This window comes from Protobothrops mucrosquamatus, unplaced genomic scaffold, assembly GCF_001527695.2.
Source record: "Protobothrops mucrosquamatus isolate PMUCROS unplaced genomic scaffold, P.Mucros_1.0 scaffold1, whole genome shotgun sequence".
Lineage (NCBI taxonomy): Eukaryota > Metazoa > Chordata > Lepidosauria > Squamata > Viperidae > Protobothrops > Protobothrops mucrosquamatus.
The window spans coordinates 5,860,143-5,884,651 of record NW_015386388.1 but is presented as its reverse complement, the minus strand read 5'-3'; the positions used below and the strand labels follow the sequence as shown (position 1 = coordinate 5,884,651).

General features: G+C 40.3%; 1 protein-coding gene across 1 annotated transcript in view; it reads left to right on the top strand.

Annotated features, from left to right (window-relative positions):
- The window catches only part of ASIC2 (acid sensing ion channel subunit 2), a 187,221-nt gene that overhangs the window by 155,312 nt on the left and 7,400 nt on the right, over positions 1–24,509 (top strand). The window contains exons 3-7 of the mRNA XM_015832207.1: positions 5,981–6,108; positions 17,787–17,937; positions 20,511–20,567; positions 22,000–22,153; positions 23,394–23,485. Of these exons, the coding sequence (XP_015687693.1) occupies positions 5,981–6,108; positions 17,787–17,937; positions 20,511–20,567; positions 22,000–22,153; positions 23,394–23,485 (582 nt within the window). The remainder of the gene's footprint in view (positions 1–5,980; positions 6,109–17,786; positions 17,938–20,510; positions 20,568–21,999; positions 22,154–23,393; positions 23,486–24,509) is intronic.

The following is a 24,509-nucleotide window of genomic DNA, read 5'->3' as shown; positions in this document are numbered from 1 at the left end:
GTTTCATAAAATATTTTAGCTTAGATCTGACCATCCATTTAATTGTGGAGGTTAGTTTTAAATGATATGATTTTGCTTAATTGTTTTCAATTTATACTGTGGGTATTTTTATGATGTTTTATATCAGTGGTTCTCAACCTGTGGGTCGGGACCCCATTTGGGGTCGATCGACCATTTCATGGGGGTCGCCAAGCAAGGCTGTCCGCCATTTTTTTTGTCCGCCATTTTTTTTGTCCACCATTTTTTTCCCCTTTTCCAGCGGGTGCCTTACCTCCCTTGGGCTGGGCCAGCTGGTGGTCGGCCTGCTCCGTCTCTGCCGCTTGCCAGATACGCCTCGGCCGGCGCAGGGGGCGGAACCACGCATGCGCGGCGCTCCCGGGCAGGGAAAGTCCTCGACTTACGTCCGCTTGGGTAGTCCTCGACTTACGATCGGTTTAGTCCTCGACTTACGACCGGTTTAGTCCTCGACTTACGACCGGTTTAGTCCTCGACTTACGACCGGTTGGGGTCGCAGCATTAAAAAGGTTGAGAACCACTGTTTTATATTGTGTAAACAGCTAAGAGTCATTTTATTTATAGCAATTGGATAAAAACATAATAAATAGCAAAGTGCAGTGGAGGATATAGTAATAATGGGTATGTTACTAGTCCACTCTGCAAATGGACCTTTGTGTTCTATTATTATACTCCTGAAAATGGTCTTTCTTGCTCAAAAGTATTGCTGAGCATAGCCTTGCAGCTGGAGATAACAGTAATTTTATGTCTTGCACAATGTCTACATTTTCAACTGCTCACCAGTTTTTAAAATCCTATAAAGACCTAACTAAAGAGCTGATCTTCAGCCTATCTTAAATACCACTGAGGTCTTGGCAACCACCACGGTATATACAGTTTTGAAATTCAGCATTCATACTCAACTCCAGTTTTGGCCTTTAGTTGGGTCTTTTCTCTGCTGTATTTTTGATTCTCCTGGTACTTTCCTTGACAAATAGTAGGCTTTGTTCTTTGCACATCAGAGAGCCATAATAACAGCATGAAAAAATAACAATGGGAAGCTGTAATGATAAATCGAAGTGTCTCTATACACACACACTTTGACAGCTTGAGTGTGATGTGCCAGATTGTCTTTCACAGATGTGTGCAAAGTGAAACTTTCAAGAAAATAATCAGCCCAGATGGTAGGCATATTGACCAGACAGGGCTGAGCTTGAAATATGGCTGTTGCTGATCAGTGCAACAGTGTAGTCTATTGGAACTAAGATGCATGCCTTCTTATATATATTATATTTATATATTTTGTGTGTATGTATACACACACACACACACACACACACACACACATATATATATAAACAAGGAATAGATAAAAAACGATCACCAGAATAAAATCATAAACAAAGCTGTTTAATCTACAAAAGTATTGAGCTTTCATTGGCCACACTGCCGACATCGTCAGAGTATAAAATGCTGGATCTAGGAGTCCGTTTTTATGTGACTGGCTGCCTCTGCACCTTGACCCTCAATCGGGTCATTGGTCCTCTCGTTAGCATCGGCCGTGTTGTTCTTAAAGGGGCCGTTTCTAAAGTTGCTCTCCCCCCTCTAGTTGTTATTGTTCTCTTGATGCATATGCGAGCACCTGGAGATTGGCTGTCAGATTGCTCCTGTTCGTCTTTCCCCACCCCCTTAGTCTTAACTTGTCTCCATGTTGCAAAACTGCTTATCGTGTGTATTTCGGGTGTCATTCCCCCGTTTACCAATCCTGTTACTTTCCTTACACGTGTGTAAACCTCTGGGGGTTGGCTGTCCCTTTGTTCTTGTCTCTTACTCCCCCCTTGTCCCACTGTCAGGTGCGCCCATGGGTTGCTTGTCAAGTGCGCATGGGTTGCTTGTCAAGTGCGTCTTTGGAATCACTCCTCCTCCTCCTTCTCCTCTGCTTGTCAACCTTGTTATCTCCTCGGTGTCACGCCCCACCAGGCGTGCCATCCGCTGGCGGGGTGTGGGAGCCCGCCCGGGGAGGCCAGCCGCCGCCGCCGACCGCCCCACCGAAACNCGGCCCAGCACATACCCGGAAGCCCAGCGGCCCGCACGCCTCGCCGCCGGGGATCCAGCGGCGACGCCTCCCCCCTCCTGCCTGCTCTCCGCCGTCATGCCAGGGCCAAAGCAACCCGAACCGCCGAAGACAGCCGGCGGAGGGGTGCTGGAGGTGCCGTACGATGGGGCGGAGCCGGGTGACGCTGCGCAAGGCCGGGCCGTCACCAACAGCGCCGGAGGGGCCAAGGACGCCGTAACCGGGCTGGGCCAGGCCAGGAAGGCTGCGGTGGGGGAGGGGTCGCGCCAGCCAGCTGTTACCCACCGCGGTGGAGCGGCAATGCCGGAGCATCCGTGGGGACCGGCCCGGGACTTTGGTGGCCAGGGAGCGGCTGGGAAGGAAGACCAGGTGAGGCAGTGGGGCATGACGAACTCTGGGGAGGGGCGGGGTTGGACTGAAGGAACTTTAATCAGGGCAGGGCGGAGGGCGGGAGGCTGGGGCGTGGCACCTCTATTTACAGCACTGGGAGCAAGCCACTCCCAGTGCTGACCTTGTTTCAGACCGAAAAAACTTCAACGGACGGTGTGACAGTAAGTCAGCCTGATTAGCCCGGTACCCTCAAGTACGTACCCGGTGGGAAGAACTTCCTTGCGGACGCTTTGTCACGTATGCCCCAATACCACAGCAAACGTGACGAAGTGGTGCAAGCAATCGTGCCGCCATACACCCAAACCCCCGAACGAGCAGGCCCCTGTACAGTGGCGGAGGGGGTGCTCCCGGACCTACAAGCAGCTGTACGGAACGATGTTTGGTTGCGGGACCACCCGGGTCTCTTGACACTGGGGGGGGTGGCCTGGAGGGGAGACAAGCTGTATGTCCCCGAGGCCCTACGACATACTGTCCTCCAACGGTGCCATGACGCCAAGCAGGCCGGACACTTTGGATTCCTTAAGACCTTACATCTGGTGCGGAGGCAGTTCTGGTGGCCCCGGATGAAACCGGACGTGGAAACATATGTAAAGGCCTGCCACATATGTGCCACTGCTAAGCCACGGGTGGGGAAGCCAATGGGCCTGCTGCAAAAGGTGGCCGACCCAACACAGCCGTGGGAGGTACTGGCTATGGACTTCATCGTTGACCTCCCAGATAATCGTGGCCACACCGTCATCTGGACTGTCATCGACCTATTTTCGAAGCAGGCCCACTTCATTCCGTGCCGGGGCCTGCCGTCGGCCCAACGCCTCGCCCGACTGTTCATCCAACACGTGTACCGGTTGCACGGGGTGCCACAGCGTATAATTTCGGATCGGGGGGTGCAGTTCACGGCGCGCTTTTGGCGGAACTTCCTTCAGCTCCTTGGAACCTCCCAGGGCCTCAGCTCGGCGTACCACCCCAGCACCAACGGAGCAGCAGAGAGAGCGAACGCCATGATGGAACGCTACCTCCGTAGCTACGTATCATTCCGGCAGACCGATTGGGTGGACCTCCTGGCGTTTGCGGAAGCCGCCTACAACAACACCGTGCACAGCAGCACTGGGTTCACTCCCTTTCGGGTGGTACATGGGGTGGAGTTTGTCCCCATCCCCGAGTGGGCCCAAGGGGCGGTCACTCCACACACCCCACAAGCATGGGCAACACGGGTAGCAGGCCTCTGGGGAAGGGTTAAAGAGGCGTTGCTCAAGGCTGAGGCGGCCGCAAAGGCACAGGCCGATAAAAAACGGGCAGAGCATCAGGCCTTCAAGGTGGGGGACTGGGTTTACCTAGCCACCAAATATCTTAACCTCCGGGTGCCCTGTAAGAAACTGGGTCCTAAATACGTTGGACCGTTCCAAATAGTCCAGGTACTCAACCCGGTGACTGTCCACCTGAGATTGCCCCCTTTCCTGGGCAAAGTGCATCCCGTGTTTCACGGGAGTCTCTTAAAACTGGCAGCCGGGCCCCCACAACCAGCACCGGGACCAGTCACCGGGTCGCAGTACGAGGTGCAGGAGGTCCTGGATTCCAGGGTCCGCCGGGGAAGGGTGCAATACCTACTCCGGTGGAAAGGGTACCCCCTCACCGAGGCGTCCTGGGTGGGGGAGCAGGACGTTCACGCCCCTCGGTTAGTCCGGACCTTTCATCATGAACACCCGGACAAGCCAGGGGCATTGACAGGTGGCGCTAAGTGTGTATCTGTTTCTCTTCCAGGAGGAGCCGTGGTAGAGGGGGCCGCATGTCACGCCCCACCAGGCGTGCCATCCGCTGGCGGGGTGTGGGAGCCCGCCCGGGGAGGCCAGCCGCCGCCGCCGACTGCCCCACCGAAACGCCAGCCACCGCCGCCGACCGCCCCACACACACACACATACATTTTCTATAGATTTTATAAATACACACACATATACACAATCTAGTGTTATTTGAAGTGGTGCAGATTGCTGAAGAGCTGAATGCTCTTCCTTTCACCCAAATTGTATAACTGATATTCATGAACATCACAGATTGCCAAAGAAGCTTTTCAACATGATATAAAGGAATTCTTGTGTCTCTGTTTGGGCTCTCTTAAAAATAAAATCATGTTTATCTTTGAGATGTTTCTGTAGAAATGAAGGCCGCACCAGAAAAAAAAAACTTTACAGCATTTATAAACTGAACCAATCTGACCAAATCTACTGTGTTTTCTGCTGCATCTGTAAAAGCACAGCATTAAAACATTTTGTGAAAGAGACTCCAGTTGTATTTCCACCTTTCACTTCCACCTCTATCAATTCATTATTCTGTTTTGTGAGTATACAACTAAAATTAACCAATTGAGGAAAATGACCTCATTGTCAAGGAGATTTAAACTAGAAAGTTTTTCCCCCTCTGTGGTATTTTTTGCCAAATATGAAGGAAGTATTGGAATTGCCTGTGCAGCACTCCCATCTGCAACTCAAGCAGACAGCTGAGTTCCTAGAGGGCTGCTGTCAGGTGAGCTGAAATGAACAGAGGGAAACAAAATGCTCTCTTGAATATGGAAAAGTATTGTGAAATGTGAACAAACATGCAGAGAATGCCATAAAGAGTTACTAGCTGGTAGTTCCCAAACAGGCAGAGAATGTGTTTGACAGCTCAGTGACCCCAATTCCCAGATAATCTGTAGGGAAAAATGGATCCTCAATGCTGTCATGTATCAGTAATACATGCATCAATTTATTTGTTGCTTCTTGCAAGATAGGGTGTTATTTGCCAGAAATGGAGGTTAGTTGCATTTTCCACTAGCATCAGGTTTAAGCTTTAAATCCACTTTTTGAAAACCATTCATATATGAGTTATACGGAACAAATTCAGATGTAGTTAATCAGGTAATACAAAGCGGTCAATTTTAGATGTAAGTATGCAGAAACGAAGGATTTAAAACACTGCTGTTTTGTCCATGCCACGGAGTTAAGTCTCCATAGTTTCCAAACTCAGAAAAAAATCGAACCAATGATCAATTATCCTGGGAGCTTTACTGAGCTTCAACGTTAATGTCAGCCAGTTTATGGGAGACAGCTTAATTATAGGCAACTAGTAAGAAAAACTCTGTAATGGACTTATTCTACTAAAAAAAAGGGTGAGGGAATTGATAGAGTAGTATGGATTTCATCATGATATAATATCTGCACCGAAAGAGAGATTAAAAATAGAATTATAAATGATTTCCCAGAGGAAACCTTTGGGGCTTAAGAGAATTCTTTGTCTTTGGTTTACACACAAATTAAGCTTTCTCATTTTGGGTTTGGCATTGAGAATTTACCGGTGCTATCCTATGTTTCTGTAGTAGCATTGGACTCTTTCTATGAGTTGGCACCACAGTATATTTTACACATACACATTAAAAAGACTATATGATTTTACAAGGTGATGGGTGATATAGCTTAGCTTCTATGCAGCACTAATTCTCAAAGAACATAGTGTTCTCTAGTTCATTCATGTATTCTGTTCTCTTTTTAGATGAAACAACATTTGAAGCAGGAGTCAAAGTCCAAATCCACAGTCAGTCGGAGCCTCCATTTGTTCAAGAACTGGGGTTTGGTGTGGCACCTGGTTTCCAAACTTTCGTAGCCATGCAAGAACAAAGGGTAAGTTATTTTCCTCAGACAGGTTAGGTACCTGCCTGTTTTACTTCTAAGGCAGAAAGAGAAGAAAAGCATCCTTGGTCGAATGCTTTGATGACAACCTTAACAAAAGCAGACTGATCTTGAGATTGGGTCTTATCTGTTGACTTTTGGGTTAAGAATTATGATGAAAACAAAAAAAAATCATAGCTACAGAAGAAACTTGAATTGGATTTATAATACTTTAATTTATACTTGCAAGAATCCTGAAATTGCATTTTAAAAAGAATTCCCAGAATTCTATGGCCTAATTCATTCTGAATCATTCATAGAAAGAACTGTGTGGGGGATTTCCAAGAAAGAAGTTTCCGCATGTGAGGTTTAAACTACATGTTAGTCTTCCTTGTGCAGTTTATATGAATGTGAAATTACCATTGAAGAAATATCACGAAAGAAACAATATTCTGAATTACGTCTAATATATAATCTGGCATTGTTGCATAACTTATAGCTTTTTCAAATGTAAGCACACACGTAGTCTTACTTGAGATCAAGGAGAAGCCAAAGTTTTGCCAGCTCATTGATTGATTTGATTCTTTCAGCAGAGTTTGTCCTTATTTTTTATTTACTTATAAATAAATGCACAGCAACAGCATTTACATGCTGTTGTGTCCTGAGCCTGCAAGATGCAGGCTCGGGACGTTGCAAGAGTCCCGGGCAATTGCAGAAGCTGCCCGGGACCTCTGACTCGCCGCGGTCGGAACACGCGTACGCGTTCCGCCCTTTTCGGGCGGAGTACTAACCAACTTGAACGGGCCCCTAGTCTCCCATATTTATCTCCGGACGCACGGAGACGAGACCATGTTCGTAGAGTGGAGCAAACAATAAAGACTTGTTGGAGATGAATCGTCTCAAGCGCCATTATTCCCAGGACTTAACACATGCCTTTGTCCATGTAGTCATAGTTCTAAATTACATATAAAAAAGTAACTGTTCTCACATAAATGTGGTTTTGCCAGGTCCAGCAATTGTTGGAACAAGGGAGTGACAGATGTCTATAATGCCTTCTCAAAACTTTTTTTTTGGGGGGGGGGGGGATTGGTACATGTTTAGTCCACACTATAGTATTATGAAAGTAATTACTGAAACTGCAGAACCTTTCTTTCCTTTGCAGTAATTATGCTGCCAAAGGCAATATGTTGAGAAAGATGAAATATTCCCTGAAACAACCATTTCTGCCAATTTGGCCATAAAAATTAAAGAAGCTTCAATTAAGCAAAAAGGTTGAAGATGTAGTGATACTTAGTAGGAAGGCTGAAGTGGGCCTTTGAGATTCATTTTGTGAAATGTTCAGGCAATATGGAAAGAGAGAAAGACCATCAAAATATGAGAAAAATATCTGAGGTTGATTTTATGAAAAGAGGATGGGGATTCCCATTATACATTCTGTGACTTGGGAACCATATGTGGTATATGGGTTATAATAACGGAAAATAGACTGTTGGTGAATTGAGAGGCAACAGCTGACACAGGGCACAGTATTAGGCAGACGTCAGCTGGCATGAGAGACAGAGGCAATAATAGAAGGATTGCTGTGGAATGGATGTGGGAAGGCTCTCAGATGTCTGTCCCAAAACTTTACTCTCTAGAGGGTAAACTTTACTCATTGAGGGCTGCATCAGCATTGCGGTTGCCCTCGGGGGGTGTGTGGCCAGGGTGGGCATGGCCTGGGTGGGTGTGCATGGAGTGGGTGTGGCCTACTGGGTAGGCATGGCCAGCTCTACATCATTCACGTCAAGGGTGCCTGTGGGGGCCTGGGCAGGAGTGGGACAGATCTGAGGATCTCTGGCAGAAGGGGGTTGGATCAGGGCAAGCGCCAAGGCATGGTCCATTTCTTCATTCCCCACAAAGGGTGACACCTCCCCAGCATGCACCCAGGGGGCGGGACCGACACGGCAGGGGCTGATTCCTTGCTGTTTCTAGACGGCCTTTTGGAGCTAAGACTGAATGCGTTTCAGCATAGATGGCCACCACAAAATTGTACATTGGCTCCCGGCCGGCCTGGGCCAGGGCCAAGGCAGTGAGGGCCGTTCCCTCACTGTTTCCAGGATGGCTTCATGGGCCACATGAAACCACTTCGCGGGCCACATCCGGCCCCCGGGCCTTGTGTTTGACATGTCTGCTCTAGAGAGTAAAGCAGTAGAGAGTTTTCATCTAAAGGAGGAGGAAGCAGCCTGGTGTCCTTCCAACCTTTTGGTCATCAATTCCCAGCACTCCCAAGTCAGCCTGGCCAACAGGAAAAGATTGTGAGAATGGCAAGCCTAGATATGTGAAGGGAAGCTGGTTATCTTTTCTGGTCTATGCCAACCAATATTCCCAGTCTGTTGCTGCTTTCTATAAGCATTGCACTACAGTTCACATTATCCCAGCAGAAATAACAATTTGCTGTGGAATATATGACTGAAGTAATTTTTTGATCATCATGTGAGAAGTCAGCAATATAAGGTAGAGGGAATGAGACATAACTTTTGGGACCAGGATTGCCATCACTAAGCAATGCAATCAAAAAGTGACATTGTCCCAGCACTTTCTCTCTTACCCAACAGAGTTGATTCCTTCACAATCTTTACAGAAAAAACTCTCATTATTTATTGTATTGAAGTAATTCATGTACAGCCTTTTATAAATGATGTTCTCAGTCCTGTGGGATAGCTAAACATTACATAGAAATACATATCTGGTAAAATTCAGATCTCTTGGTTATGCACTGAATCCATCCTTTTTCTTGATTTTTTGGGGAGTCATTTCCAACCTATTATTTTCCAAATAATTATCTGCAAGTTCCTCCCCATAACGTTGAAGGAGTATATGACCCTTGACTTTTGCTGAATATTGAACTAAAAACAAGATATAATTGTTCTTTAATGAAACATCACATCAGATTACACAAGTAGAATTGCTTCTCCATTTCAGCCTGCCCACGATTTCCTTTTGTCCATCTGCTCTCATTGTCTGTTGAGTTTAGCACTTGCATCTGAGTTCTCTCCCTCGTTTTCTTTTTTTTTTTGCAAAAACCATCAAATAGCAACTGATACATTTCTTAACTTATTCCCTTCATTTTTTCTTTAAGATTATTTAATGTTGCTTGTTAACCAAATTGATTTTGTTGGACAGATGGAAATGACCAGTTTATGTTGATGGTAGAATCAAAGTTCTTCCATTTGGAAACCATGCATTTGAATACTTTCTCTTGTCTCAGAGTATCTCTGCATAGATACATAATATATAAAGATAATGTCCAGATTAATTCTTAATATGATTTTTTCCACATGGCAAAGAAAATTTTACTTTTTAATTATTATAATTATTCAGTTGGATAGCTTGGGAATTCTGAAAGTTGAAATCCACACCTTAAATTTACCAAGTTTGAAAAACACTGATACAAATTAATTCTGATAAATGTGGGATTACAGAGATTCCTATCTATTTTCCTTTGGCCAGAGTCTAGCAGATTTTTGGATTACAAATCCCATTATCAAATTGGAATCCCCAAAATTCTGTCTTTCTCTTTCCAATTAAGGGATAGAAACTTTAAGTTTCTTTTACTTGATTGCTGCAAAATTATTGAAGTAAAAATGTATTGTGGGTAACCACTGTAATCCTTTTGATTTTGGGGGGGGAGAGATGGAAGTAGTTTAAAAGGGGGGAGAGACCACAATTATATTACCCGATGTCATCTGTGCTCATCATATCAAAACAGTTCGGGGTTCTAAGATACCAAGCAAATTGGTGTATCTTGCTGTTGATATATCAGCAAATAAGCCTCACTTGGCACCAGTGACAATGTATAACTTCTTAAAGAAAAAGAAGATTGAAGAAACAGAACTGTCTGGCCCTGACCCCTTTTACTTGGGCCAAGCAAGTGGCCATCAAGGAAATTAAGCTCTAATCTTTCTCAACTGTGCTTGTTTAAGAGTGGGTAATGAGATACACTTCAAACATAACCTGATTGTATGAAAGATATTCAGTCCATTGATCAGTGTACAATAGTGAAAACAAAAGCATAATTTGTGGACTGAGCATGGCTAACCAGCAGCAAGGAAACAAAAATAATCTGCCTTGGAGACTACAGGAGTTGAACTATGAACTTTCAATAAATCTATACAGTTCTGAAGAAAGAAAAACATATACTTAAATTGGTCAGATCCAAATAAATAATATCATTCTTCTTCTATCCTATTTTCTCTTCCAGAGGTTTAGATAGCAAAGAAAAGTCTCTCTGGATCAGTCTGAACCAGTGTTTCTCAACTTGACAAGATGTGAGAATTTCAAAGGGGTTCAGGAAGTTGAATTCCACATAGCTTTAAGTTGTCAGTGTTGAGAAACACTGGCCTAAACACTAGGAACCCCACTTTTCTCTCTCACTAGTTAAATATTTTATGTGCATTACATTTCAGGTTCTGGTTGCTGTTTCACTGCAGGTCCCAAATGTGGCCCTGACGAGCATTCTTTCAGAGCAAAGCAAGCCTTTCTTCTTGCCATTTCTGCAAATCAAAGGCACAACCAGGAAGGCCCAATTAAGTATTCAAGCTATGCCTTCCTGCAGACATTAGGCCAGCTCAAGGGCCATGTGACCAGCTCAGAGCTGGCTTCCTGAGAAACATTGAAATTAAATATGTATTTATTCCATCATTGCCGAGCTCATCATCTATATTGCAGCACACTTTAAACAACTTCAAAGATTTGCACAGCAGCCAGTCTGGAACAGACGCCAGGTCATCAGGGTTGACGAATATTTATTCACCAGTATCATAGTATCTGCAACATATGGGTGTTGCTCTCCTCTCCAGATGACTGAATGGTGGCAGATGCTGTGCTATTATCTCGATAGAAGAATGTAAATGAGACAGGGAGGCCCTTCAATGGCATTTTGTCCCTGTCATAAAGAAACTGATAATTCTGTCCTCTAGAAGAACTTCTCTGATGGTATATCATGCTCCCCACAGTATAGTTTTTGCAACCAGTTGGTGAAGGATTCCAGATGCAACTTCTTTGGCACAGAATTTGTTTCCCCACCTATCTGGATTTTAAAGTTGAGGAGGAACATTCATATTTCTTCAGCTGAAATCGTTGTTAATATTTATGCCTGTATCACATTTTACTACCAATAATTTCCTTCCTGTAGGCAGCTTAGAATACAAAAGTAGGTAGAACAAAGACAGTTGAAACAAAATACTTAAATCATGTAAAAACAAGGCAAATTCGCTAAATACTGGCTTACAGAAGTTCAGCTTTAAAGTTATCAGTGGTGTGTGCCCCCCCCCCCAGGAGAAATGTTTCCCAAGTTCCAGTACAACCAAAGAAAAGTGTGGCTTTTAATAGCTATTAAAGGGATTAGCAGAGCTGCAACTGAAGTTCCCCAGATGAATTTAGTGGTAGTCTCTCTGGTGATTTGGATCTTTACCATTTAAGGATCTTTACAATAGATTGCTAATAGTATGTTGTATTTTGCATGAAAATAAATCACTGGACAACAATTTTTTTCAGAAGTTTGCTTCCTGAAAAACTTTTGGTGATTATGATAAATCCCTTCAAATTGAACACAAATGTAATTTCAGAATGACTGTATCATGTAGGAATTGTGAGAAATATGAAATTAACTTTTAATGATTATAATGTATTAAATCACATAATTTTTCCAAGATACTGAATGAGTTCAACAGAACTACAAGTGTTTAGTTGCTGATTTTTGTTCATATTCAATATCTAATGCCTCTTCCTGCAGTGTCCAACAACAGTCAGCCAGCATTGATGGATTCCAATTGTCCTGATACCATGTTTCCATTGTGGCAATGTCCTGGTGGAACCTTTCACCATGTTTGTTATTGATTGTTCCTAGATTTTCAGGAAAAAACCCTCCTGTGTGAATGCAGAAACTGAATCTTCAATGACATGTTGTACTTCATGGTCTTATAAGACATTTATCAACCAGTTGAATGCAGTTTTGTGCTTTGTAGTTGCCAAGAAATTTTTCAACAACATTCTTGAATGCTTTCCAAGCAATTTTCTCTGGCCCTACTAACAAATCTTCAAACCACTTCTCATTGATGACATATTTGATCTGTGGACCAACAACATCATATGGACCAATCCTGACTATTATTTGGAAGGAGAGATACTGAAGCTGAAGTGCAAATATTTTGACTACCTAATGAGAAGAGAGGACTTATTGGAAAAAACCCTGATGTTGGGAAAGATTGAAGGCAGAAGGAGAAGGAGACAGCAGAAGATGAGATGGTTAGATGGTATCATCAATGCAATGAACATGAAATTGGGCAACTCTGGGAGATAGTGGAGGCCTGTTATGGTCCATGTGACTGTGAGGAATCAGACACAACTTAGCGACTGAACAACAACAACTGAAGAGTGTACATTGCCATTATATAAAAATAGAAGATTTCTATAAAATAGTACATGATAGGTTAAATTACAGGTAATTTTCATAATTAGCAGCCAAAAATCTATAAGACACATCCAGACGTATTCAGGAAGCAAAATCTTTGTTGTCCAGTGAAATCAAGCTTTATAAAACAAATCTACTCAAATTTGCCCTGAGAATCATTGAAGTTCCCAGAATATATATAAATATATATAGAGACTTTTATGGAATCATTTGTCATTGATGAGCTTCGAAATCTTCAACATGTATACCATAAAAGAAGAGGAAAGGTAAATTGGCAGAAGGAAAACTTTTTTGTGTGAAATTCAGATATATATAAAAATGATTTTAGAACTACCTTAGGTTGCTGTTTTTCAGTTTGTTAACTTTACATTTAGAATATGGAATCAGGGTGTCCCGTACATAAATGTCAGTGCAAGTGTATTTGTCATCTCTATGACACATTTATGTGACTTCCAAATTTAAAATAATGATTAATTTTACAAAAATTACTATTTAATGGCTATTGCAAATCTTTTCAAGAAAAAAAATTGATAGGTTCAGCTAATTATGAAAATGTGATACTTACAATGCCACATTGGCTCATTTAGTGTGATCTTGTGCTGCAGCGATTTCTTGTCAGAGAAAAGTTATTTCACATATTACTTATGTTCCAGAAAACTCACTGATTTTTGTAATCTCATATTTCATTAAAATATATACCAGTGATTTGGAAGCTAAGAGGTCAGTGAAAATGGATATTGTGCATTTTTATGATTGGAAAATAATTAATGGTACAGGATTTGGAAGATGCCGATTTGCATCAATTGCCCAGTAAAGTGAAGAATTTACTTCTCTTTCTATAGTCAAATAAGTGTTTTAGGATTGGGAATCCCAACTGGGAGATCCATATGCTCATTAAAAATTTCATTTCCAACTTATTTTCCATAGCAAGTGAACTAAATATTAATAATTTAATTATATAATAGAATATACATTTAAGAGTGGCTTTGATTTGCACATGAGACATTTATGCCTTTATAGATTATTTTTCTTTTGTCTTCTTTCCTTTCTTTGTTTATTGTAATAAATAAAATGTTCTCTGGGATGCTCATTTGTGTGACTGAATGGGATTTGTTCTATTCTAGAGTGACCTACAATTGTGTAAATTTAGGAGATTTTTGGACCTATCATGGTTACTAGCAAGTATTTTTTAAGCTCAGTTTATGGTGATAATATTATGAACTATCCTAATTGGAAACAGTCCAACGATAAGATTTATTTCAATATATTATATATAGTCCTGCCCTTGAAATTGTGCAGCTATTCTAAAGTAAGATATGTCTGTGTGGAAAATGGCCAATATGATTAAGTTATGGCATTATTAAGCTATCAATAATGAATTAGTATAATTACCAAGTTGGAGTTTACATATGCTGTACTAAGTGAAACTATGTTCCTGGCCAAGTAACCATTTTTTAAAAAAAAATGCAAAAATGAAATACAGTAATAAATAGCTAACAAGGTAGGAAAAATATGCAGACATGGCTTCTAGCACTTTTTTTCCCAAATCTTTCATAAGTGTCCATAGGAGGTGATTGCATTGCCTTTTGTCTAATGCAATAATGCATTGCATATGTCTGTGTTCTTTTCTAGTATTGATCTTTGTGGTTTTGTGTATGTGTGCACCAGAGATAGGTTGCATGTATTCATTCAGGGTCATTTAACCAGAAAGGAAAAGGGTTTAGAAAGAAATGGTCATTAACTTTCTTACTGCCACTCAACTGCCTCTACTTTAGGGATGATCTGTTTAAATTTCCCAGTAGCCCTTGGCCCATTTTTTGAATTTGATATTTCTTTTTCTAGTTTCTCCTTCATCCCTACTCCAAATCTGATATCATTGGTCTAGAGCAGAGGTCCCCATCCTTTTGGGCACCAGGGACCGGTTCCGTGGAGAGAGTTTTTTCTGCAGACCGGAGGGGGTGTGGTTTTGTGTGCTGCCTGCATCCCGCAGATGGGGTTTTGCTTGTTTGTGCGGACCGGTTGCTGGCCTGCCATGGCCCTGTACCAGTCCACAGACCAGGGGTTGGGGACCCCTGGTTTAGAAAACCTTCAAAGCCCTTCCAACCTTATGATTCTAGTATATTTTTGAGATTGCTAGAATCCTGAGTCCTTTCACGTGAATTCCACTTATTTACCATGACAGGGAAAACAAGCAGGGTGTGGCTTCAACCCACTGAAGTAACTTATTAAGTTTCTGCTTTTGTATGTACAACTTTCTCCCCAGGGATTAATCGGGATATGTGCAAACAGAGCTGCATCCAGACAGAGGTGGAAGCAAAATGAGATACAAACAATATTCCAGTTAACAGACTGTCCCTGGGGATGGTGGGGCTTATATCATCATCTTGCCCTTTTCTGGCCACTGCTTTACAGACCTCTCTCTGTGTATGTGTACACATGTATGTGTACCTGTGAGAGTATAATCAGGGGTAGATGCTTATATGTTGTCTCTATGTACAGTAGTGGCCAAAATTGTGGAAATCTTTTGGGAAAAGTGTACATTTGAGGTTTGATGGCTAATAACACCACTTTTTTGGAGTAATACCATAAAATTATATATCAATGGAAAGATAATTTAATCAAGAATGTAATGCAACAAAGTTTGTTCAATTATCTGTATTCTATGAAAAGTTATAGCCAAATAACCCGAAAAAGGAAGCACAACTTGCTTAGGTTGATATCAGGTAGCTTTCCTTCATCTGATTTTAGCCAATGAGCATGAGTGTTTAGAGAGCCAATCAGGTGTCATCTTGTTTTGGCAATGAACCAATCAGATCACAGTAGGATTCAGTTATTGGTGTCATGTATTGAAGCTGAGAGGAGGACATTTGTCAATGGGTTATGTGATCACTATCAAGTTGGTTGGGTTTTTTTGTGTTCTTTCATTTAGTGAGCTTGTAAAATGTAATAAAATTAAAGTAATGGTGCAAAGAGTTTACTAGTCATCCAGAAAGCGATGTAAAATAGTATTATTAAGTGAGCAAGGCTACAGTTATAAAGAAATTAGAAGAAAAATTGGTGGAAGCTTAACTAAAGGTGGCATTTCTAAGTTTTTGAACAGGTATAAGGAGACTCAGTCACTACAAAATCACACTGGTAACGGCAGGAAAAGGTGCACAACAGCAAGTGATGATAGAAGAATTAAGAGACTGTGTCTACGTGACAGAAGAAAATCATCTGGATGTATACAAGATGAAATGGTGAAATGCAATGTGAAGTTGAGTGCAAAGACTGTTCGGCACAGACTGCAGGAATTTGGCCTAAAATCTAGAATTCCATGAAAAAAGCCACTTTTATCTCTCAAACAAAGGTTGAAAAGACTAAACTGGGCTAAAACCCACGTTACCTGGACAGAGGAACAATGGGACAGTGTTATTTGGAGTGATGAGACCAAGATCTCCCTGTTTGGTAGTGATGGCATAAAATACGAAGAATCAGAGAAGATTTGCATCCTGATTGCATTACATGTACCGTGAAATACCCAGTCAGTCTTATGATCTGGGGTTGTATGACATCAAAAGGTGTGGGCAGAATTTGTGGGATTAATGGGAATATAAATGGCCAAAAATACATTAATGAAATACTTGAACCCAAACTGAAGCCTTCCGCACATGATCTTTTCCAAGACAATAAAGCATTTATATTTCAACAGGATTCAGCTCCATGTCATGTTGCTGCTGTGTGTAAAAAGTGGTTTCAAGATAATCATATTCCACTGCTGGAATGGCCTGGGAATAATCCAGACCTTAACCCAATTGAAAATCTATGGAGCCGATTAAAGAAGCGACCCAGCAATAAAACCCAGTTAATAGAAGCAATCATTCAATCTTGGTTTCACATTATAACAGCTGCAGAACTAAAGGACTTGGTTCACTCCATGGGAAGACGTTGTAAGGCTGTAATTCATGCTAAAGGTTACCCAACTAAGTATTATCTGACATGGTGATAATTTTTGTATATCTTGTTTTTTCTATGGTGATCATTTTTGTATATCTCATTTTTTCTATGTGTTTCACTTCTCTTCCTTATAACTGCTATTCTGATAGCAAATCCTTAATAAAAGTTATTGCATTACATTCTTGATTAAATTATTTTTCCATTGATATATAATTTTATGGTACTACTCCAAAAAAAGTGGTGTTATTAGTCATCAAACCTCAAATGTACACTTTTCCCAAAAGGTTTCCACAATTTTGGCCACTACTGTATATGTGCATTTCTGCTTTCCCCCCATGCTAAGAAAGTTGATTTCTGTTTTCTTCTTATGTTCTATCATTTTGGGGGGACAGTAGGAAGATTACCTACACTTGGGTTTGTGTCATTACAGGTTGGAATGGGGGATTAAAATGGAGTATTTGGGGGTATTCCAAACAGCTGTCCAAATGCTTTTTCCCCAGGGATGCATTGGTTTTTTCCCCCCTTAATTTCTTCTGTATCCAAGCCATTCTCAAGCTCCATCTTACTTTTTCCAGCTCCTTTCCCCGCACCAGATTGGATCCTGTTCTCTTCAGTATCTGAAGAGTTGTCCTTCTAGCAGACCGGCATAGTCCTGACTCTCTTTACATCATTTATTTTTAATTTTCTTTTTGGTTAGGAAGAATAAAGATAGGTTTACTGAGTGAACTTTCTCTGAGCTACTTAATACCTAGAGATTTCTGTTGGGGAACTTTGACCAACCAGTTTGCAGAAATTTTGTTATGGGATGGGATACATAAAATAATTCAGTTGGTACTAAAAGATTTGTAATTGAGATACAAAAAAATTAATTTAAAAACAATTTTTAAAAGGGAGAAAGCCAGATCTACATAAATGCGACCATACTCATGACCCTTCTCTCCAAAAATGAAAGTTCCCATGCTCCTAATAGCAAAAACATAGACAGAATTGTGTTTCTTAGAATGTCCACAATTGCAGAAAGTTTGAGAAACATTACCTGTGCATACACCAAACCAGGGGAAGTGGCCAGAAAAGAAAGAGCCATACTATCTATGTTGTTTTTATCGTTCTGATTGGCTTTTTTAAACACCAGTGTCTTTTACTATTATTTTTACTTCTCTTTTTGTCAGCATTTTTTTAACATCACCCAGAGAAATTCAGTACTGTACCTTTACTGAATTCTGAGTGTTTAGAATTCTTATGGTTAGGAACAAATGCCATTATTTGCCACCGGTTGATTCGGATCTCTGCCTTTTTCTTACAGCTGACATACCTTCCACCTCCATGGGGTGAGTGCCACTCATCAGATTTTGGCCTGGAATTTTTCCCCATCTATAGCATCACTGCATGCAGGATCAGTTGTGAGACCCGCTACGTGGTAGAGAATTGCAATTGCAAAATGGTTCACATGCCAGGTAAGTCTTTTGAAATGAGTTCTGCCAAAACACAGAATGCATGTCGAAACTATCTTTGAACCTTCTAACGTATCTGGGGATAAATGGCTCTAGAGATAATTGTGGTTTGGCTTGTATCCACCCTTCAATCTCTTCTTTGAATTAGTAAGCCTCATATTCAGGTTATCACTGTAAGGGCTATTTTCAGTAACCAAGTCAGATGCTCTCTAGCACGCAGCACAAAGAATTCAAACCTTGATCACTCAGAAGTGGTTTCTACTGCTAATAATGTTATGTTCCTCAAAATACTGGTGTATTAATAGTAGAGGTTTGTTTTCTTTTAAGAACAATCTGAAGGTAATTGGAATAAACTTTTATAGCTAGATATAAAGAGCTTCTATGCCCAATAATTACAGAACTTAAGAAATATCTGCCTGGTTTTTTATTTCAAATCTTTTCCCTGCCTTCATTTTATTTGTTTGTAGAGATAAAGAGGCAAAAGCACTGTTTTTGTGCAAATCTGTATGCTTTAAACTATATATTTAAGGATAAGCCCTAATGCAGTGATGGCGAACCTTTTAGAGACCGAGTGCCCAAACTACAACCCAAAACCCAGTTATGCATCGTCGGGTGCAGAGTGGGTGTGGCCCATTGGGTGGGTGTGGCCCATTGGGTGGGCGTGGCCCATTGGGTGGGCATGGCTGCAGTGGTAATGGCAGACTGGGTGGAACTAAAAAGTTCAATCAATCAATTCTAACTTTGCAATATCTTTTTTTTTCCCGTGAGAAGTTGAAATTGACTGATTGATTGAACCTTTTTTTTTTGTACACGGCGACGGAGGCCTAAAGTGAAAAGGTTTTATAAAACCCAGCTGAAGGCCTAGGACTGAGGTGATGGCGCGCATGCCCACAGAGAGGGCTCTGAGTGCCGCCTCTGGCACCTGTGCCATAGGTTCGCTACCACTGCCCTAAAATTCATTTTAATAGTAACTTTATTCAAAGATTATAAATTATAATATTAAAAACTAATACACACTAAAAAAATTGAAGAATAAAAAGAAAAAGTAGAAGATACAGAAAAGAAAAAAGGAAAATATAGGAAGATAAATAAAAAAGGAAGAATATAGTAGAAAGAAGAGAAATGTATAAGTGATTATCCACCTTCACCACAACAATTATAAACAATTTTAGTAACTGATCACCTCATTTTAAAATACAACAAATGATCTCCTCTTCCTATATCCTTTCTCTTATCTATAAACAAGACCATAAAAGACTGCCTTTCCAATCTTGGTGTCAGCAAAAGTCCATTAAAGGTTACCAGAAATAACAACATATCTTGATCAACTAAATCAACTTTATATTCCTTCCTTTTACTTCTAACATTCTTAATTTTTAGTTCATTGAAATAATGTCATAGAATTTGATTTTTTTTTTAAAAAAATGTTCATTTTTTTCTTTTTCACAAGATTCTTAAAAACTCTTTTCTAAATCCAATATAGAAAAATTATCCAGGTCTCTCTCTTGGTTTATTTTGCATATTCCTTGTAATTATTAACACATAGGCTGGTTTCTATTTTTATGTCCAGTGTAATATCTTTCTTCTCATCATTCTCAGTCTTGATCTTGTTGGGTAGAATTTGCTCTTCTTCCATAACATCTTTTGGACACAATCTCCAGAGAGGCAGATGTCTCTATTGGCACTATTAAAACTAATTTCTGAGACCATTGTTCAAAAATATTTATTTGTCTAATTTTATCTCAGTTATCTAATTTCATATAATTTATCAAGTTTTATCTAATTTATATAACCACCGATCGCATAAGCAAGTGATTCTCACGATTTACAATAAAAACATCCTTTAATATGTCCAGTGTTAGAATATTTAGTTCCATTCTATAATGGAGTTCATATGTTTTTCTCCTTTAATTGTAATCTTTAAGTTCCTCTAGTGTCCAGTTTTTAAAATCTTATTTTTTTAAATCAAACCAAAAACATTTTTCCACAGTAAGCCTAATGAATTTGATGGGATTTATTTTAGATAAGCATTAAATGATGCAGTTATTTTTCTAACAATAGTCTTTGATTTCAGATAGGTGTTAATTGTGGCTGTTCATCTGCATGGATGCATAAAAATAGTTGCACACACGGTCACACATATATTCACACTCATACATATCTACATCTCCCAGATCTCTATAAACAGGGTAGCTTAAGTTTCGCAGACAGACTGAATGCAATTCATGCTTTCCTAATTCAAATCATGAATGTTGCAAACTCACCAAACAGTTGTAGACTGTTAGGATTCCAATCATTCTGAGAAATAAAACAAGAAGAGACATATGCACTCATCTTCTTCCATTATATTATTGTGACAGAGCCAACAAAGGAAGAAAAAAATTCAGGGAATGCAATATCCATCCCTGGAACATCACCCATGTGATCTCTAATTGCTATGTTTCCCTTAGGAATTTTGTTTGCCAATATGTGACTGAAACCTGATAGTGATTTTCCTAAGCGTTTTAGAAAGAAAACCATCATTTCTAAGCTTATAATAAAAATGACCCCCTTTTTATATATATATATGTATACAGGGGATGCTCCATTTTGTACACCGGAGCAGTATAAGGAGTGTGCAGAGCCTGCACTAGGTAAGTTCTGAAGGAATTTTCTCACCATCAGGATTGCTTATTTCTTCTAATCTAGGCTGATATTTCAAAAGGATCACATTTCAGACTGAGAATATATTGTTACAGAATATGTTACATGAGAATGAAAGTTCCTCTGCATACAAATAGAGGGTGTCTTGCACACAACCAAGCAAATATCAGCTGCCTCCTTGTAGATTGGCTTGTGCAAACCTTCCATAGCACATGGCATAACTCAGTCACAATGTAACTTGTTTTCCCAGAATTTGCAATTTCTGCCTGTGATGGCCCTTGGGAAAAACTGGGAAGAATGAAATTCTAAGTTCATGTTTAAATTTGCAGCATCCAAATTCAGTTTCTCTCCCTCAGTTAATTTAAGGAGGTGAACATTTTTGCCTTGAAATTCATTAGAAATGTGTAAAGAATTATCATCAAGTCAGAATTCAAAAGCAAAATTTTATTTTTGACATTTTAACTTTGTGAACACCTCTGGCAGCTGCAGTATTGATATGGTATTTATTCAAATTCATATCTCCCTTATTCTTCATTCTCCTATGGTATCTCTATTCATGTACTGGTTTGTTCCACAAGACAGATGATTTCTGGGGTAGGAAAAGAATGGATTAGGCACTCGTCAGTTCTGCTTACCACTCCTTTTGTTCCTTTGACCTTGGATCAGTGCATGTTGAACTCAAAATGGAGTGCTTTCAGCTTGGGCTATTTCAAATTTCAACTTGGCACATATTTGGAGTGATGAGGGCAACTGTTTCAAACTCAGCATTTAGCATTTTGAATGTAAATCTGATGTTTTTGAGTTTGATATGTATTAAACATGGAACAATTTGTGCATTTCTGTTTCATTTGTAAAGTTACATATAGCTGAGCATGGAGTATAATCTAAGGACATGTTTCCACATATTACTGCAAAAAAACCAGGGAAGGCAGAGGCTATTTCTGGCAGCAAGCTCACTGTCACTACAGCATATAAATTGGACTGTTAATAGACTTTTTAAAAGGAGGACAGAATTCATAATGGATTACCCCCATCAGTGGCTTTTTTTTAGCTATGATTGTTAACAATAGAACTTTAATGAATGTCTTTGGTGAACAGAAAAGAGAACAATAGTTTCCTAGTTATCTCTGCCATGAGTTAAATAAAACATTCTAGGGGCACTGGCCTAGCTATTATTGTGTGGGTATAAATCTGCCTTCTCCAAAAGCATATTCTTCCATTTCATGAGCATATATAACCCCTCTGGATATAGCCTGGGTAGGATCATGGGAATTATAGTCAACCACAACTGAAAGGCATCAAGTTAAATAATGCAGGTCTAGTTCAATCTTTCATCTAGGTCAGAAAAGTACTTCTTCCATCTACATGTGGGGGTATTGAATTTTACCAGTGACCCCATCTGGTTCTTACTTTGCCTTACAGTGCTTCTCGGTGAAAAGGGAAATGATTATTGTGAGTGCCAAACCCCATGCAATTTGACCCGTTACAACAAGGAGCTGTCCATGGTTAAGATCCCCAGCAAGACCTCAGCTAAATACCTTGAGAAGAAGTTTAACAAGTCAGAGAAATATATCTCGTACGTAATCCTGGTTTAAACAGGGGTGGAATAATCATCTTATTAAGTAAAGTAACCCAAAGGGAAGTTGTGTAATAACAAAACATATGGTGGTTATTGTCAAGTATCAGTTGGGATTAATTCATTTGGGATTCACTCAGGTATCAGTTTCCAGATTGGTTAGATTTCAAATTTCAGAACAATTATGTGTTACTTGCTACCAAGGCCACTGAATAAGCCACCCAACTGGATCTGGAATTAGAAATCCAATCAGTAAAAAATTAGGGTTTCCAGAGTATCAAACAAGGTTCAGTGCTAGAGGCAAGGGCCTAATCAAACACAGATAGAAGACACAATCTAAAGTCTCCAGTTAAAGATCAGGAGATCCAGAAGTAAGTACACAGTCAAAACAATCAATAAACTAGATTGATGAAAGATGCAAATATTCTGTTCTTGTAATATTCAGAAGAAATATATTGGAAGTCAGGATTTTACAGGACACTATATCTTGGGTTTGGTCCCTACAATCAATTATTGTGTTCTGGTAAGCTGTTTTTGCAATCAATATTCTTGAAACCAAGGAACTTTGCACAAATGGCCAAGTCAAAATCTCCAAACCCTACATCTAGACCATTGATAAAATTATTAGTATGGACCCTCCAGGTTCATTAGAGTCTGCACCTGACTATCAGTTGTTGAGAATAGCAATATATTCAAAGAATTACTGCCTTAAAGCCCTGCCTCCATATCATTGCTTATTATGGGAAACAGAAAGATGGACTATCTGTTCCAACCTGGTACACTCCAAATTTGGTAGGATGTAATTTTAAGAATTCTGTGAATTATAACCAGCGTATCTGGAAAGTGCCAGTCTTGAGAAGGGAGATCAAACCTAGTAAGGCATGGCTATTGTTTACCGGGACTTTGTGGCATCTTTCTTCTTCTCAGTCTCCAAGGGAATCAGGCTTGTCTACAAGCAGCTTTTATTCTTAATCACCTGCACATTTGGAACAAGTATTCAGGGGAAAATGGTAGATAAGACAAGAGTGAATATTCTGGTTATCAAGAAACTATAAGAGAGGAATGGGATATATGGGACCCTTTGTACCATTTGAATTATAACAGCAACTAAAATTCTCAGTGGTTTGATACAATGGAAATCATAGTCCAACAACACTGGATCTTGCATGTTCTTACTTACTCTCAAGGAATGAATTGCTTCCTCTTGATGTCCTCCTGGCTGCCTGTTTTCTTTCCTTAGGGAGAATATACTTGTACTGGATATATTCTTTGAAGCTCTTAACTATGAGACCATTGAGCAGAGGAAAGCCTATGAAGTGGCAGCATTACTTGGTGAGTAAATATTCTATGCATATACACAACACAATTGTAGTTTGTATGCAATGTGGAGCTTCAGCCCTATGAACTAATCTCAGGGATCTCCTGTCAATTGGTGAGAAGCAATAGAAAGCAGAAACAAAGCAACATGGGCACAGGAAGAGAGAAAGAGAGATAGACCCAACAAGCACTAAGAAATGCCCTAGGCTGCAATTGACTCTCCTTGTTACTTTGACCACTGAATAAATATGATCCAGAAGCCTTTAGCATCACTGGCCTACTCTGCTCTATAGGTAGTTCTCGAATTACAACCACAACTGAGACAAGAATTTCCATTATTAAGCAAGGTCAAATCATTGCAGTTGTTAAGTGAATCGCACAGATATTAAGCGGATGCAGGTTCCCCCAGTGACTTTGCATGTTGGAAGCCAGCTGCAAAGGTCACAAAGCAATTACATGACCCTGGCACTCTGCAATCATCATAAGAACTTAATGTTCACATGACTGTGGGATGCTATGATGGTTATAAGTGTGAGGACCCATTGCAAGTCAGTTTTTTCAGTGCTGTGGTAACTTTGAACAGTCGCTAAATAAATGGTTATAAATCAAGAACTACCTGTATTATTGTGAGGCTTCTATTCTGAGCTCATAAAAATCTGATTCCACCAGCTCAGAACGTAGTATGAATTCATGAAGTTTATGCCAATCTATGCAGGGAAAATAGGAAAATTGGAAAATGAAAATCTGCTTCCACCACTTTAAGTATTCAAGGTAAATCTATCTGTTAGGAGAGTATCAACCAGACCCGCTATTCTTATTTTCTCTGTTGGGCCTTATTCAGTTTTGATGTGAAACCTTCTTGAATTAAGGCACAATAAGGATTATTTGACTTGGCAAGGAGACTACGGTTCTCAGAAAATAATGAAATAATAAAGGAAAAAAATTAAACAAAAATAAAACAACATCATTTTTTGCCAAACAGGCAAAGAAAGGTGAGACTAGACTACATAACAGGGAAATTTCTTGCATCAGATCTTGG